This window comes from Notamacropus eugenii, chromosome 3 (genome assembly GCF_028372415.1).
Source record: "Notamacropus eugenii isolate mMacEug1 chromosome 3, mMacEug1.pri_v2, whole genome shotgun sequence".
In the NCBI taxonomy this organism is placed as follows: Eukaryota; Metazoa; Chordata; class Mammalia; order Diprotodontia; family Macropodidae; genus Notamacropus; species Notamacropus eugenii.
The window spans coordinates 283,368,964-283,385,706 of NC_092874.1; the positions used below are offsets into that span (position 1 = coordinate 283,368,964).

A 16,743-nucleotide genomic window follows, 5' to 3' on the forward strand; every position below is an offset into this window, starting at 1 on the left:
TGGCAAGGTGAATAGAGCACCAGCCTTAGCATCAGGAGGATTTAAGTTCAAATCCAGCCTCAGACACGACATTTAACACTTACTGTAGCTTGTCTGAACCTGGTCAAGTCACTTAACCCTGATTGAGTCACCAATAAAAAAAATAAGTTTTATCAGTAGCAATTGCTTTTTCCCAGTCTTCATCACTCCAGTCTTAGTATTATTGTCTTGTTGATAACAGGCATTTTTAAATAGCAATGATAAACAGTTTTTTAAATTAGTCTTCTCTTCTTCCGACTTTAAGAAGCCTATGCTACAGACACTATTAGACAGATCAGTCACAATACCATCGTTTGCCAGGTTCCTCTGAAGGTCTTTGTTTGATTTTTTAGGATTAATTCATTTTTTTGTATCAGTAGTTTATCAGTTTTTGTCATCATTTTAGACTGTGTTTTCCTTTAAATTTTAGCATGATGGATCCTATTTCATTGTAGGCTTAAATAATTCTTTAAATTCTTACCTCACTTACACCAGCAACCACATGTACTAGTCATGGTAGTGTTAACCTTTAAGAGCTCTTTTCCACATTTCTTTGGAATAATATGCAATAATGATAACATATAAAGCACTTTCTAAACCTTAAAGTGCTATATACATGTTTGCTAGTATTTTAAACCATGTGATTTCTAATAGAGCCATGAAATATGTGTGTATGGTAAAAAAATATAGCACCCAACTGACAGAGCACTAACTAAACCTGGACTAACTAACTAACTAAAAACTAACTAAACTAACTAAACTCAAACTGCGATTTCTTCTTGTCAAGGTCATATGTTTTGAGTCAGCCTAGGGTCAGTAGAAGTACACATGCAAGACCACTGTGGTCACAAAATGAAACCACATTAAAATAATTGGTTTTTCCAAGTAAGTCACACACTACTATAGTGGACTACTCAAGAGCTTATCATTAATGTTGGGAGATATAAGTTTTTTTAATTACATATGAAAATGAGGAAATAGAATTCTAGCATGGCCTGTATGACCTGGGAAAAGTCATTTCCCCCCTTTTGGGGCTTCTGTTGACTTATTTGTACATTGAGGGTGTTGGGTCAGATATTTCACAAGTCCTTTTCAGCTTAGAGGTGGCAGGATGTAGGGGAAAGCAAATGACATTTGAAATCCGAGGACCTGGGTGTGCCTCTTGCTATGTTACATAGGACCTGTCAGTTAGCCAACAAGTATTTGTTAATTCCCTCCTATCTTCCACGTCCATGGTCACCTTGGACCAAATCCCTAGGTCTGTAAAATGAAGGGGCTGAACCTCCTTGGTTCTCTTTTGGCCTCTTTGGTCCTTTCCAGCTCTGAGTAAATGATCCTCTGGTCTATGGACCTTATTTTTCTCATTTGTAAAATAAAAGAGGCAGATGGGATGGAGATCTAAGATTCCTTCAAGTTCTAACATTTCTTCCATAAAAATAAACAAAAAACAACACACACACCCAGCTCCTGGAGAGCAGATAGATTTTTTTTAAAAACCTAATTAAAAAATTAAATGGAAATGTTAAATTCTTTGACTATCAGATGGTTGCAGCTCTCTGAGATAATTCGGATATTTTGCCTTTCTTTGTCTCCCTGGTGCATAGCACAGTGAATGGCCCAAATTTAATCATCCTCTTCTTTTCCTGCCCCAGAGGAATTATCCCTCATGATTTCATGAGAAAACCAAAAGCACCAATCCCAGTTACTTTTCAGTAGAGAAGCTTCTGAAGGTACCATATAACCTCACATTATTTTGATTTGTGAAATACTCTAATCCAGGGAATCCTAAACACTTTTTTTGGTATGCCACATACCCCCTTGTTAGTTCGGTGAAGCCTCTGGATGCCTTCTCAGAATCATGTATTTAAATATACAAAACAAATTATTTACAATTACAGAGGAACTAAATAGACATTGAAATAAATTTACCAAACTATGTGTGGAAAAAAAATTGTTTGTGGACCCCAGGTTAAGAATTCTTCCTCCATCATCAAATATAAAGCCCTTTTTTGGGCATTTAAGGTCTCATCATCGTAGTGGGATAGAGTTGTGCGCCAGAAGTCAGAAAGACCTAAGGTTAAATCAAGCCTTAGACATTTACCAGCTGTATAACCCCGAGCAAGTCATTTAACATCTGTCAGCCTCGGTGTCACAATCTGTAAAATGGGGATAATGTTACATACCTCTCAGTCTTGTTGTGGGAATAAAATGAGATAATATTTGTAAAGTGTTTCATAAACTTTAAAATACTATATAAATGATACCTATTTATTGTTATTATTGTAAAATAAAATAATACTTCAGTAGATCAGTGCTGATACTGCCTTTAGAGTGTAGCTTGTCATTCTCTCATGCCTCTCGATCCCGGGTGATTCTAATGCCTGTCTTCTCAAAAAGCCAAGGCAGCCTTCCTTTTCAGAGGTTCCCAAACTTATATGGCCTGTCACCCCCTTTTAAAAAAATTACTCAGTGCCCTCCTGGAAATCTGTTTTATTTAACCCTTTAATTTTTTTTTAAATTTGTGTCATCTCAAAAGAATATAAAACATTTTTTAAAACGACAACTTAAATTTCATAATTTATTGTAAATTTGTGGTTTTTTTCCTGAATTGAAATTTTGATGATGCAACATTGCATCACGTAAACAATAGTATGTATTGTAAACAGAACATTACACGCACACATTCCTGCCTGACACATGCTGGACTTCCTGACAATGGGTGACACGCTTGCCTGACAACTTACTTATTAAGACATGTCAGTGGCCCTGACTACTGATCAGTTATAACTTGCATTTTGTGTGTTTATCTGGAAAATAATGTATTCCCTATGCCTTTAATTCTGTTATGTAATAGATGAAACATGTATGAATATTTTTTCAAAAATTTTCTCTCTTCTTATCTTCCACCACTCCCTTATTTTTATTCAATGCTCCCCAATTGTACCTGGGTACTACCCTCCATTGTTTCAGCACACCCCCCCCCCAGGGGGCAGTACCTATGCATCTAGATCTTCCTTTCATTATATTTCACAGGTACCAGTTTATCAGTTATCACCCTGTGATCAGCCCATTTTCTTTTCTAATCCAATACATTCTAACTGATATCCCTCATACCCTTGTGACTAGGTCATAATGGAGCTAGGCTGAGACCTACTTATACCTTTCTGTATGTGTATACACATCTTTCTGTTTTTCTTCAGGTCAATTGCAATTTGAAATCTATGGCACTGTGTTGCTCTAACGTTTGTAACCTTACTGTATAGCTAGAAGAGTATTTGTGTTAAGTTGACACATGAAAATGGAAAATAATATGAAAAGCCAACTTCTATTCAATCAGTAACTCACGTTCTAACATGAGTCCAAGACTATCATAAAATGACATCATCTGATATATTTTATCTGCTAGGAAGAAAGAAACATAGATCACATGGTGGAGCTGGCCATATATCTTGTGTCTTTTATGACAAAGTGACCAGAATCACCAAATGGAAAAGTGATCTCTAAAAATGTTCTACTCCTAGATATTTGCTACCCAAGAGAAAGGTTTCTGGCTTATGGGGCATTTTGGTACCAGAAACATGCCTCACAAATAGTTACAAATTTTCTGCCCTGTAAGGAAGTTAATCAGTAAACCACATAACCTCTGGCCTCTGTTACTCCTTACCTAGTCTCAAAGGAAGTCCCAGTTTTCAGTTTTTCAGTTGCTGTGGATAGGCTAAAGAATGGTGATGCAGTTTCAGGGTCTGGAAACCCTAGTTCAAGACAGTTCCCGGGACAGCCCAAGTTCTTCTGGAATTGGGGAAATGCTCAGTCTGAAGACTGTGAAAGGTAGGGTGCTACTGCTATATGTGTGTGTGTGTGTGTGTGTGTGTGTGTGTGTGTGTGTGTGTGTGTGTGTGTGTGTGTGTATGTGTGGGTATTGTTTGGTCATCTGCCTTAAGTGGATGGAAGACCATGATTTTTTTTCAGGTTGTAGAAACTAACAATTCTTCAGCTTAGTATTACCTGTGTGACTGGGTACTTCATCTCCCTGACTCTCAATATTCTCTCATCTATTAAGATGATAATTTTGGACCAGATGATCTCTAGGGTCTTTTTTGTTGTTGTTGTTTACTCATGTCTGTCATGTATGACTGTTCGTGACCCCATTTGGCATTTTCTTGGCAAAGATACAGGAGTGGTTTGTCACTGCCACTTCAGAATCTTATGAATTGTGGATGGGAGGGAGTTTAGTCCGGACACACTTGAGACTGGCAGACCACAACCCTTGCTTAAAGAATTTTTTTCAATGAAAAAGCATTCATTTTCTCCCCCTTTCTACACCCTTCCTTCACCCCACTGAACAATACCAAAAGAAGAAAGAGAAAACTCTCCCAGCAAATATGTCCTAGGACTTTAGACAGACAAGGAACTTCTCAACATTTTGCTGAACTGAATTTAACCTCAACACACACACATTTTAAATTGAATCTTATTTTATTTTTATCTTTGCATTCTCTCTTTCCCACCTGCTCCCACCTCTAACACTGAGAAAGTAAGAAAAATGAAATCCTTGATACAAATACATATAATCATGTGAAGCAAATTCCAGTATTTGGGGACCATGTTCCCCCCAAAACATCAGTTTGCATTCTCTATCAGGAAGTGGGTAGCATGTTTCATCTTGAATCCTCTGGAATAAAGGATGGTCATTCCAGCACATTTTTGTCCCCTGAAGCCTAAGGCACTGAATAATGTATTCTGCACCCACCCCCACGCCCCCGCTGAGTTCAAAAGTAAACACTATTGACTATAACTATCTGTTATTCATGTGTGGGTGCCTAGCCCAGTTTTATCAGTCAATTAAACATTTATTAGACTGTGCCAGTCATTCTACTTGATAGTGGGGAAACAAGGGCAAAAGTGAATAATTCCTCCCCTCCAGGTACTTACCATCTAGCTTACAATTCCAGTCAGGTCTGTGGCACCTTAAATATATTAGGGTTAGCCCCCCCCCCCCCCAAGCAAGGACACAGACTACATCTGTAGTCATGGGATAAAAACTAGATTGCCTTTCATTTGGATATGAAATATGAGAAATTATCATTTTCCTTGCCAAAGAAAATTCTGAGGAAGTTTATACCAAAGATTTTGTGGCACATCACTTTTATTCAACTTGATATCAATGATGATTTAAATTGTTTAAAATTGGAAACTGGCGGGTGCCAAGCAAGACCAGAAGATCTCACAAAAATAGAAAGGCCAAGAGTCTAATCAAGAAAAGATCTCAGACATTGGACTTGAGGTTTCTTGATTGTTAAGTGATATTTTAGCTATTTCAATTAAAAAGTTGAATTGTATGATGAAACAGACTTCGCTCCTTTCTGTGGAGAGGAACATGATAGATGCAGAATGCTACCTGATCTACAGACATGATGAATTAACTGGTTTTCATCCTTATAAGGGAAGGTTTGAAGTGAGTAGGATGAGCTTTGTGTAAAACCAAAAGGCACATGTAAAATGTAAATAATATTATAAAAATTGCATTTTAATTATGAAATTGTGATTTGAGATTTTGAAAGGAAGGAAATTCAAGGGAATAAAGCCCCTAACTCTGCATATGGGGAAAATAAGGTAGAGTAGTCAGCTTGGGTTTGTTTGCTTTTTTAAAACAAAAGTATCATCTATTTTACTTGCATTCAATCCATTTTAACATCTTTCATGAAGCACATGCTTTGTGGGATACATTATGCTTAGAGCTGGAAATTAAAAAAAAAAATCAGGAGCAATGATTTCATTGGTGTAGCCATCACCCAATGAAGAAGCTCTCTCTATCAAGGCAGACCAGCAGAAGGTCTCTAACTGAGAATCATGGAGAGTTGAGCTGGTAACACAAAGACAAAGGGAAGATCTCCTCTACTAAGATGCTTACATTCTACTGAAGACACAACATGCACACAGATAAGAATAAACAAAATAGGGTGTGTTCGTCCTTCGTTGCCAAAGAAGACCATGCCATCAGAGAAATGATGACATGACTTTGCACTTGACTTTGTTTTGAGTGAGGGAGGGCTGTGCAGGTCACCAGCCTCACTTCTCCTCTAGAGCTATCTGAATCTAGTGACCAGATATTCATCAGGATGACTGGAGATGACCCAGGATGGGGCAACTGGGGTTAAGTGACTTGCCCAAGGTCACCCAGCTAGTGAGTGTCAAGTGTCTGAGGTGAGATTTGAACTCGTCTTCTTGACTCCTGCACTGGTGCTCTATCCACTGCACCACTGAGAAGAGAAAGGACAAATCAGGCAATGTGCTCTAGAAATATTTGTGGAGGAAGAGAAGGCTTTCAGTTGAGGTAGAGGGAGGAGAGACAGATAATAAGGGTACCCAGAGGAAGTGGCATTGGAATCAAACCTTGATAGAAGATAAAGATTTTGAAAAGCAGAGATAGAAAGGGAGTGAGTACATTCCAGGCATGGGGGATGGGGTGATACAGCCGAAAGAGCACAGGATATGTGTCCAAAGCCCTTGAGTTGAATCTTGGATCTATTTTGTAATTTAAGCAAGTCCCTTCTCCATGGATCTCAGTTTCTCCAAGTGTAAAATGAGGAAGGTGGATTACAGAGATTCTGTGGCCCCTTCCAACACTCAATCTGTGATCTTATGGTTGTGTGTGTGTGTGTGTGTGTGTGTGTGTGTAAAGATTTCTAAGATTCTTTCTAGCTTTGAATCTGGTGTGATTTTTGTATGAAAGTGGTGGTAGGATTTGAAGCTTGGCTCAAACTTAGGGAACAGCTAAGAAGACTATTAGGCTAAGGAGTAGGAGGGAGTAAAGGACATGACAGAAGTCTGCAAAGGAAAGCGTTGGAGCTAAGTGAGGGAAGCGCATAAATACCATAGGAACTTCATTTCTGCTTTCTCCAGTAATCATCTAATAAACTGTGGGGAGATCCTGAAACTAGGAATAGCCTTGGACAATGGTCTCATTTCAATCCTACAAGCCAGCATGCTCCAAAATCCCATAGGACTACCCAAGGAAAAGTCTTCATTGGTTTCTGCTGTCTGAGAGGGAACCAAATTCTCCTATTCACCTATAGAGGTTTTCTATTGACAGGTTGCCACCGTTTCCCAAAACCACCACTTTAATCCATGGAGTAGAAAACCAAACAGATTAATATGAATATAATCCATTAGTAGTGATCAATTATTTGGCTATTATTACTATGTTAAAAGTGTCTGACAAGGGTCTATTGGGAGTCTAGCACCCTGTTCCGTGGGGGAAAAGGATGCATAAAGTCCCCATTGTATCTTATATTTTGACATCCCTAACTATTGTTCATCCTTAGAACAGTTGTATGAGGTAAGGCGGCATTGTTTTCTTTCTTTCTTCCTTCCCTCCCTTTTCTCTCCTTACTTACCTGCTTCCTTCCTTCTCTCTTTCTTTCTTTTTCCTTTTTTCTTTCATCCTCTCACGCTATCTTTCTCTTTCCTCCTCTTTCTTTTTCTCTCTTTCTTTATTTATCTCTGTCTTTCCTCCTGTTTCTTTCATTCCCTCAAAATGTGGTCATTTTTGGATTCAACGATGGTTCTGCTTAGAGTTCACCTCCCTCTTCTTCCTCTTACTATCCTGTGCCTCCACCATGGTGCTATGCCCAGAGCCACCTTGCAGAGACTTATTTTCTATAAAAATGAAGACACACAGCAGTGTTATAGCTCATGACAGATGGCTGTTACTGTCCATAAAAGTGCAGTTTAGACCGATCGAAAACAGCGAGATGGCACAATGTATAGAAGGTTGGATATGGAATCAAGAGAACCTGAGTTTGAATCCTGCCCCTGACATTTAATAGCTGTGTGACTACAGGCAAGTCATTTAACCTTTATTAACCTCCACTTTTTCATCTGTAAAATAGTGGTGATAGTGTCTACCCCACAGGATTATTCTCAGGATCAAATGAGATAATTTTTAGAAAGTGCTTTGCAAACCTTAAAGTGCTATATAATGTTAGCTTTATTATTGTTATTGTTACAATAATAACTTTGCTTCCTTCATCAATTGTTAGTACTTCCTCTTCCTGAAATTGTTTTGTTTGTATATTCACTTTGTATAAATTAGGCAGGATATAAATGCATATGTATATATGTAATTTGCATATAAAATATATATGTATATATATATATATATATGACATACTTTGTGTATTTTGTATTTACTTACCTGTGTAGAGGACTGTGTAGTGAATAGAGAGGAAGTGTTGGCTCCAGGAAGACCTGGGTTCAAGTTGTGTCTCTAGCAAGAATTGACTGTGTGACTCTTGACAAATTTCTTCACCTCTCAGTGACCTAGGCAGATCTCTAAGATTCTACACTGAAGGTTCCAATTTGTGTTGCTACAGGGATTTTATTCATTTAGAATTTCCCTTTACCAATGCAGTTACAGGACCAAGACTTATCCCTAACTCACATAGGTACTAAGGGTCAGAGACAAAATTTGAATCTAGTTCCTCATTTTCTGGAGTCAGTGCTCTTACTATGGTATCTTGATGCCATATCCAGGGATCGTAAGGGGTTGACAGGAATTGTGTAAAGGCAAGAAGACCACTGTGAGGTCATGGAAGACATACTATGTTAGCACCAGTTGGCAAGATGGATAAGAGAGCTTTTCTCCATGGACTTGATAGGCTGAGATCCTTGTAGTGTATTGCATAGAATGCTGGAACTGGAGTCGAGCTCACAAAAGCCTGAGACCCTCCCCTGACACTTCCTTGCTGGTCATTAGCCAATCATTTGGGTTGAACTTCAGTTTTCTTATCTGTGAAATGGGAATAATCTTCTCATGTACCAGAAACTAGAGATTTCTTATTAAAACACCCTTGGAAAGGGGTAAGGGAGCCAGTCCTAGACCTCAGATTTCACTGAACCCATGGAGCCCAACTCAAGGCAAGACCTGACCTTCGGGTCCACTGAGCTGGCTGGTTTCCTTTAGTTCAGATATCTGCTCCCCACCTTCTTCATCTGCTACTTTTGCTGCCCCCATTCCTTGGCATTCATTTCCAGTTCTTGCTTCTCTTTCCTTTTCTTATCCCATGCATTGCACATTCTAGACCACCAAGATATGCTTCCTTGCAAAGCTAAAGTGCACTCAGTTACAAAAAATTGGGATAAGGAGACCAGAATATCAACAGTTCCTGAGGAGTTTCTTAAGCTTGTAAAGCTCTTCTGCCTAGATACATTTCCTCTGGTCTAGCTGAGGTCTTCCAAATGCCCCAGAGACCTGAGTGTGTAGCTCTGTCCTAATTCCCCAGACAAAAATAGTTGTTGTTGTTCAATCACTTTGGTTGTGTCTAATTCTCCATGACCCCATTTGGGGTTTTCTTGGCAAAGATAATGGAGTGATTTGCCATTTCCTTCTCCAGCTCATTTTACAGATGAGTAAACTGAGGCAAACAGGGTGAAGTGACTTGCCCAGGATCACACAACTAGTAAGTGTCTGAGGCCAGATTTGATCTCAGGTCCTCCTGACTCCAGGGCCGGTGCCCTATCCATTGTGCCATCTAGCTGCTCCATTGAAATTATAGTAACCTTCACCTTCTTCTAGGCTTACTGTTTGATAACCATGGCAAAGAAATCAGTTTATTTAGGGAAAAATCAGTTTGAAAGCTTTTAATTTTCCTTCTTTCATCTTCTAATTGCTCCTTCCCATCATACCCCCATTAGAAAAAAAAAAGGAAAGAAAAACAAAACCCTTGTGCCAAGTATGTTTAGTCAAGTAAAACCAATTCTTGCATCGGGATGATGCATTTTGAAAGGTGAATGCTGAATTTATTATTTACTTTTAAAGAAAAGAAATCTGAACATAATAGAGATTTGCAGTTTCACGTATAATCTTCTGTTTTACTGGGTTTAAGCCCCCCTCTTTTTGTTTGATGTTTGCTAAGTTCAGGTTAAAAGACATTAGAATGAAAACAAACGGGGCCCATGATGGTGTCCAAGGCACTATTGTATTCCAAAGTGTGCCTTTTGAGACTTCAATTACTTTCCTTTTTTTTCAGTGAATTTCTATTTATGAAATCTGAGAGACACTAAGTTGCATAGGATATAAAGATAAAAATGAAAAAATGGTCCCCAGCTTCAAGTACTTTACCTATTCCTGGGGAGAATAACACATAAATTCCTACTTGTAATATTAAAAATTATGGCTAGCATTTGTATAGCACTTTACAATTTGCCAAGCACTTTATAAATATTATCTTATTTTTCTCTTCACCACAACCCTGGAAGGAAAGTGATATTATTTTCCCCATTTTACAGATAAGGAAACTAAAGCAAACAGCAGTTAAGTGACTGTTCTGGTTCACATAACTAGGAGGTGCCTGAAATGGGATTTGAACTCAGGCTTTCCTGACTCTAGGTTCAGTGCTCTGCCTGCTTCATCACCACGATTTAAAGAAGGTGGGAAATTCAATAGCAAAAGAGATTACAAAAGGCTTCCTTTAAGAAGTAGCCCCTGAGTTGGAACTGGATCAGGAAGTTAAGAATTTTGAGCAGTAAAGGTGAAAGAGAAGTGATTCCAGGAAAGGGGACAATTTGCACTAAGTACAAAGGCAGGAGAGGCAATGCCCAGTCTACTTTGGCTGGAACATAGAGTTTACGAAAGGGAACAGCATGGAATAAAGCTAGAAAGATGGGCCAGAGGACTTTGAATACCAAGCTGAGGAGATTGTGGATGTTTCTAGAGGCCATGGGGAGCCATTGAAAATCCTTGAACAAAGAATGATGGTAATATAGAACCTATCTGTGCTATAATGGACATAATTTACCCTCCTGTCCCTCCAAAATTAGGGTTGTGTTTATCTTAGTTTTATTGGGCATTTTTGTATTTTAATGACTCTTTAAGAAGTGTTTTCTCTTATATGAGGCCTTTCTTGAGCACCTTAACCACTAGTGCCTTCCACTCCGTTCTGGGCCAGTCCATACTTAGGATTGGGATGAAATGAGACACTGGTCGTCCAGCTAACGTTCAGGAGTCCTTACCAGGGCTGACCTTGAAGCCTTTCTAGCTTGGAAGGTCTGTGTTTGTTGGGCCTAAACTTTGACAATCCTGGCTCCTCTGCCTGCCCTGGTTAGGCAGACCCCAAAGAGGCCAATTTACCTGGAGACCTTGGTCTCTAAGCCTCCCAGGCAACTGTAGACTACATATCCTCTGAGATTCTTTTTGGAAGTGACTCATGAGGGACACTTTATCCTGATGGAAACACAGATCTGGTAAAATATAGTGAAATGAGCAAGTAAATAAATGACTTTTAAAATTTACGAGAGATTTTACCTACTCTCTCTCATTTGACTTTTAAACAACTCTGTGAGGTCGACGCTACCTACCTCATATGTGTATGCATGTGTATATATATATACATATGTGTATAGTTACACATGATTTTACATGTATGATTACAGAAATAATTATATATTGTTACATTGTATGTATTTATATTTATGTGATGTTCCAAAAGTCTTAGTGTCATTTTAAAATTTAATAGATTAAAACTGCAGTAAGACACTTTTGGAACACCCTCTATGTGTACATAGATATACATACACACACATATATATAGTCACATGTATACTTACATATATAATATGCTATGGCATGATATGATATGATATATCTCAGAAGTCTTAATGCCATTTTAAATTTTGATACCTTAAAATTACAATGAGACCTTTTGAGAACACTGTGTGTGTATGTATATACACAGAGATTACTACAGTTGATATACATATACATATAAATATATACCCACATATATGTTGTTACATATATACTTACATATATAAAAATAGCAATTACATCATATGTTCCAGAAGTCTTTGTGCCATTTTAAACTTCAATAACTTAAAATTTCAGTAAGACCCTTTTGAAACAGTGTGTATACGTGTGTGAGTGTATCTGTCTCCCTCCTCCCCTCCCTTCTTCCTTCTCTGTCTTTCTCTTGTACATGTAGTCTTTCACCTACCATATAAGACCTTTCCCAATACTGTCTGTCACTGACATCTTCCCCACTTTACAACGTGGTGAAATGGAATGAGAATCAGATGTGAAGTCCAAAGACCCGAGTTCAAACCCTAAGTCTGCCACTTTCTACCTCTATTCCCAATGCTTAGCATTGTGCCTGGCACATCTGTTGTTCAGTTGTGTCCAACTCTCTGTGACCTCATGGACTTATCTGTGGGATTTTCTTGGTAAAGACACTGGAGTAGCTTGCCATTTCCTTCTCCAAAGTATACTCATTTTCCAGATGAGGAAACTGAGGTCCATGGAGTTGAAATGATTGCCCAGTTACACAGCTGATGAACATCAGAGCAACTCCAGAGAACTTTCCAGAGAAAACTTAAAATTGTTCATCTGGTTTTTCTAATTTCCCTCTGTAAAATGGGGATAATAATAGCCCCTACCTCTCAGGGTTGTTATTAAAACTTAGTGAGATAACCTATGTGTAAAGTCCTTGGCAAGCATTATATTGTTACATAAACGCTTGTTGCTGCTGCTATAAGATGTTATCACCATCATCGTCATCACCGTCGTCATTATTCCAGACTATTTTCTCTACTGCTTGGTAGAATTCAAAGCAATTAATTCCAAAGTCCTGTCAAATGTTTCTTTAAATGAAAATGTTATAATGACCAGATGATTTAAAAGTTTTAATCCTGTTCTTCAACAGATAAAGGATTCGTTTGTAATATAACTTGTGATGAATCTTACATTTATTGGTTTTCTCTCATTCAGGGGTGCTTCCCGAGCAATCAGGACACCTGGGGCCTGATAGTGATGTGTCGCCTTATACACAGTATGGAAATATCCAGTTTTCCCAAGTTCAGCCGCCGATTTCCTCCTCACCTTATTATCCCAACCTGGGCTTCTACCCCCAGCAGCCTGAAGAATGGTACTCCCCTGGAATGTATGAACTCCGGCGAGTGCCCTCAGAGACTGTCTACACGAGGGAATCCGAGACTGTGGACATCCCGATAACCAAGAAACCCCGGATGGTCTCATCTACAGGGAGAATGAAAGGAGAAGAGCTGTGTGTTGTTTGTGGCGACAAAGCTTCTGGATATCATTATAATGCACTGACTTGTGAGGGATGCAAAGGTAAGGATATTTTAGTTGACAATTTTCCCCCGTTGAGATTTCATATCATTAGTCTTGTTAGAACACTTTCAGCCTGATTTTCTACCGTCTTCCTACCTCCTTCCTTCTCCCTCATCATACAGCCCCTATGGTGATGAGAGTAGCCTATTGCAAACTCGTGGAAGACATTTCTAGAATGCTTTAGATTATGTATAATAAATATTTTCCCCCTACTGATGGTTCACTAACACAGTACAAAGAAAGCATTGATGTTATTCAGGTGGTTGATTAAATAATATGGGCTTCTGATCCTACTAGATGTGAAATTAACTTGATCCCATGAATTCTCATACCTAGACTAGTCCATCAAAATGCTTATTTAAAAGTTTAACTGGTTGCTTTTTTGCTTTTATATCACAATTATTTGTAAAAAGCATAAACCTATCCTTTTCTGCCACCCCATTCTGAAATTGAATGCTCTCTTCTCACAAAGAAAATGTTGAGCAAGAATTCCCTCTATCGTGAGCATGTCTGACAATGCATACAATGTTCAGCCTAAGCAGACCTCCTCCTGTCTGCTGAGAGGAGGGTGCTATGTTTCCTTATTCTTTGGAACCATTTTTGACTTTTCATTGATGCAAAGCTCAAGCTCATTTGTTTTAGAGAACTCATTTACACTGCTATCAATTTCATCCTCCTGGTTCTTCTTGTGTAACTATGTTTCGGTTCACACAAATCCTCCCAAGTTTCTCTTAATTCCTCATATTTATTGTTTATTGCAGTGCATTGTTCCGTTATATTTATTTACCATAATTGGGACAGTTGATGGGCACAGACTTGGTTTGGAGTTCTTTGCAGCAACAAAATAAACTACTAAATTCCATGTTGTTGCTGCTTTAAACCACAGAGGAAATGAAAAGACTTTAATGGAGTGACTCCCCCTCCTCTGGATTGAATTTTGGTAATTTTCTTTTCTTACTTTTCTTATCTCTGTATCTGCTTTTTTTCATATTAGGAGCATGTTAATTTTCCATCTCCACCCCCATTTAGTTTCCCTGAGTGTTTGTAGCAATGATAATTGAAGGATTTTATGAATTTATTTTTTAAAGTAATAACTGCAAAATTCAGGCATAACACTGAGCAACGACTCCCTGCATCTACTTATTTGGCATCTCATTACATCAATAATTCCATCTTCCCCTCCCCTACCTCCTGCCTATTATCTATGCAGGGAACAGAAACCTGCTGACAATCAATTGAATATGTATTCAGATTTCAGATGTGAAATGGCAGGACATTTTTGTAAAGAACTGAATTTTGGAATAGGTCAGTGTCAGTCATATCCTTTAGGATGCCAGAGCCATCTGCAATCATCCCTAGGGGAGACTGTAGCATTTTTGAAAGGCTTCTTTTAAAGGAACAAATGGGTAATCATATTGACCCTCTGGTCTTTATGGTCACATTTTTGTTTATGACAGTGGGCATCCACTGGCATGGCTTAGAGATTTGAAAAAATATCCCCTCAAAAAGAACATTTCCTTGTACATGTAAAATACCAAAAGAAGATTGCTTACAAAATCACAAACCTGTTGTCTTAAATAAATATATATGTATGTATGCATCTGTCTATGAACAATTCAACCCGTTACTTTCAAAATTGTCCTGTTTGTCTATCTTTCCTTCTGGACTATTCTCTGAAATGTGTGTGTGTGTATATGTATATACACACACACACATATACATATATATATACCTAAGTATGTATGTATATGTATGTATATTTACATATACATATAAGCATGTGTGTATATGTGTGTATACACATGTATGTATATACTTATACATATATGTATACACACATCTGTGTGTGTGTTTCAACGGTCCTTTTTCTTTTCTTGGCAGTACTTGCTCCTCTCTCCCACAGATTCCTAATCCCCTCTCCCAGAAACAGAAGGAAAAAAGCTAACCAAAAACATAGGCAAACTCATACAACGATTAAATCCAAAAATGTACTTTTCTTTCATCACCTTTCTTTAGGGATGTGGGTAGCATTCTTTGCTACACACCTTCTCTTGATGTGGTTGGTCATTATTTTGATCCAAGTCTGGGGGTCTTTCAGAGTTTTTCTTCATACAGCTGTTGTCAGTGATGGATACCAATTCAGGAGGGTCTCTGCACACTGTCTGTTGCAATAATCATTTTTCACTTCAAAGGTTAGATCAGTAATTAGATGTCAATCACTGTATGTTAATCACTGTTTAATATTAATAATAGCAATATCACAGTTAACTTTTATGAAAGGCAGTATGATAAAGGAGTTTGAATCTATTTTACTAGCCTCAAGAGTCTCAAAATACTAGGTTTCAAGTCCCTGAAACATAATAGCTGTGAGACCCTGGGCAAGTCACTTACATCAATATGGGCATTTGTTCAAGAAGAGAAAGTGCTGACCTGTATAGATAGAAGGATTTTTTTCTATTAGAATCTGATAATTTTATTTTGAAAAGCCAGCAACAGACTGAGAAACTCTACTGTCTTGTGACCATGGAATTCAGGGACGTTTAGGAACCATGGAGATCTTGTTATTGAATTAAGTTGGTGCAAAGTTGTTGTGTTTATCTTTCCTCGAAGAGGACCATGACATCAAGATGATGACATGACTTGCAGTTGACTTTGTTTTCAGTGAGGGAGGGCTGTGCAGCGCCTCCAACCTCACCTTCTTCTCCTGAGCCACCTGGGTCCAGTGGCCTGATATTCATCAGGATGGCTGGCAATGGCCAAGAATGCAGTGTGAGACCCTGACCCTTTCAGGCCAAGGTCTTATCACCATCTTACTTTGAGTGAGATACACCCATGCAATGAATAAGCTTCTTTAAGTGGTTACTCAATCAAATTGGGATTTCAATAAAATAAAAAATATAATCAAATCAATTAAAAAATTAAATAATAAATTTTTTAATTTAATAAAAAAAAATCAAACTGGGAGGGGAAGACTCTCAGGGTTCACTGGTAAATGGAGTCAGGATGACCTGAGTTCAAATCCAGCCTAAGTCACTTACTGACTGTGTGACTCTGGACAAATCACTTAATCCTCTTTGCCTCAGTTTCTTCATCTGTAAAATGAGCTGGATAAGGAAATGGAAAATCACTCCAGTATCTTTGCCAAGGAAATTTTTTAAAAGGGGTCATCAAGAGTTGGACATGACTGAAATTACTGAACAACAACATATTAGTAGTATCAAATATGTTAAATCTAAACCATATTTATTGAGGCTATAGAATTAAACAGAGACATAGTGAATGGGCAGCTCGCCTCAAAGCCTGGAAGCTCCAGTTCTACCTCTGACATATATAGGTTATGAGACCTTGGTCAAGTCCCTTAGCCTCTCAGTACAGAGAAGGTGGCACCCTTCATGTGTAGAGATAGTTTCCTCAACCAGGAGTTCCGTGAACCTGTGAAATCACAGGTCCAGTCCCCATATAATTAAATGCATCCTGTTTTACCTACCAAGCCTTAAATGTTAAGCTCATGAGGATCATTGTAGCAGATTGTGACCCTGGGCAAAAACATTTTGCTAAATATCAAGGGGTCGAGAAAACCATTGAGGTCAATGCAACAG

The 16,743-nt window shown here is 38.3% G+C and overlaps 1 protein-coding gene across 3 annotated transcripts in view; it reads left to right on the top strand.

The window, feature by feature from the left end:
* NR1H4 (nuclear receptor subfamily 1 group H member 4) overlaps positions 1-16,743 on the top strand; it is a 73,788-nt gene that overhangs the window by 24,110 nt on the left and 32,935 nt on the right. The window contains exons 1-2 of one of the 3 annotated variants that reach the window (XM_072655683.1): positions 3,707-3,846; positions 12,782-13,144. In XM_072655683.1, the coding sequence (XP_072511784.1) occupies positions 3,741-3,846; positions 12,782-13,144 (469 nt within the window). In that variant the 5' untranslated portion in view covers positions 3,707-3,740. Of the gene's footprint in view, positions 1-3,706; positions 3,847-12,781; positions 13,145-16,743 lie in introns of those variants that run through there. The other 2 variants (XM_072655684.1, XM_072655685.1) reach the window with 2 other exon arrangements.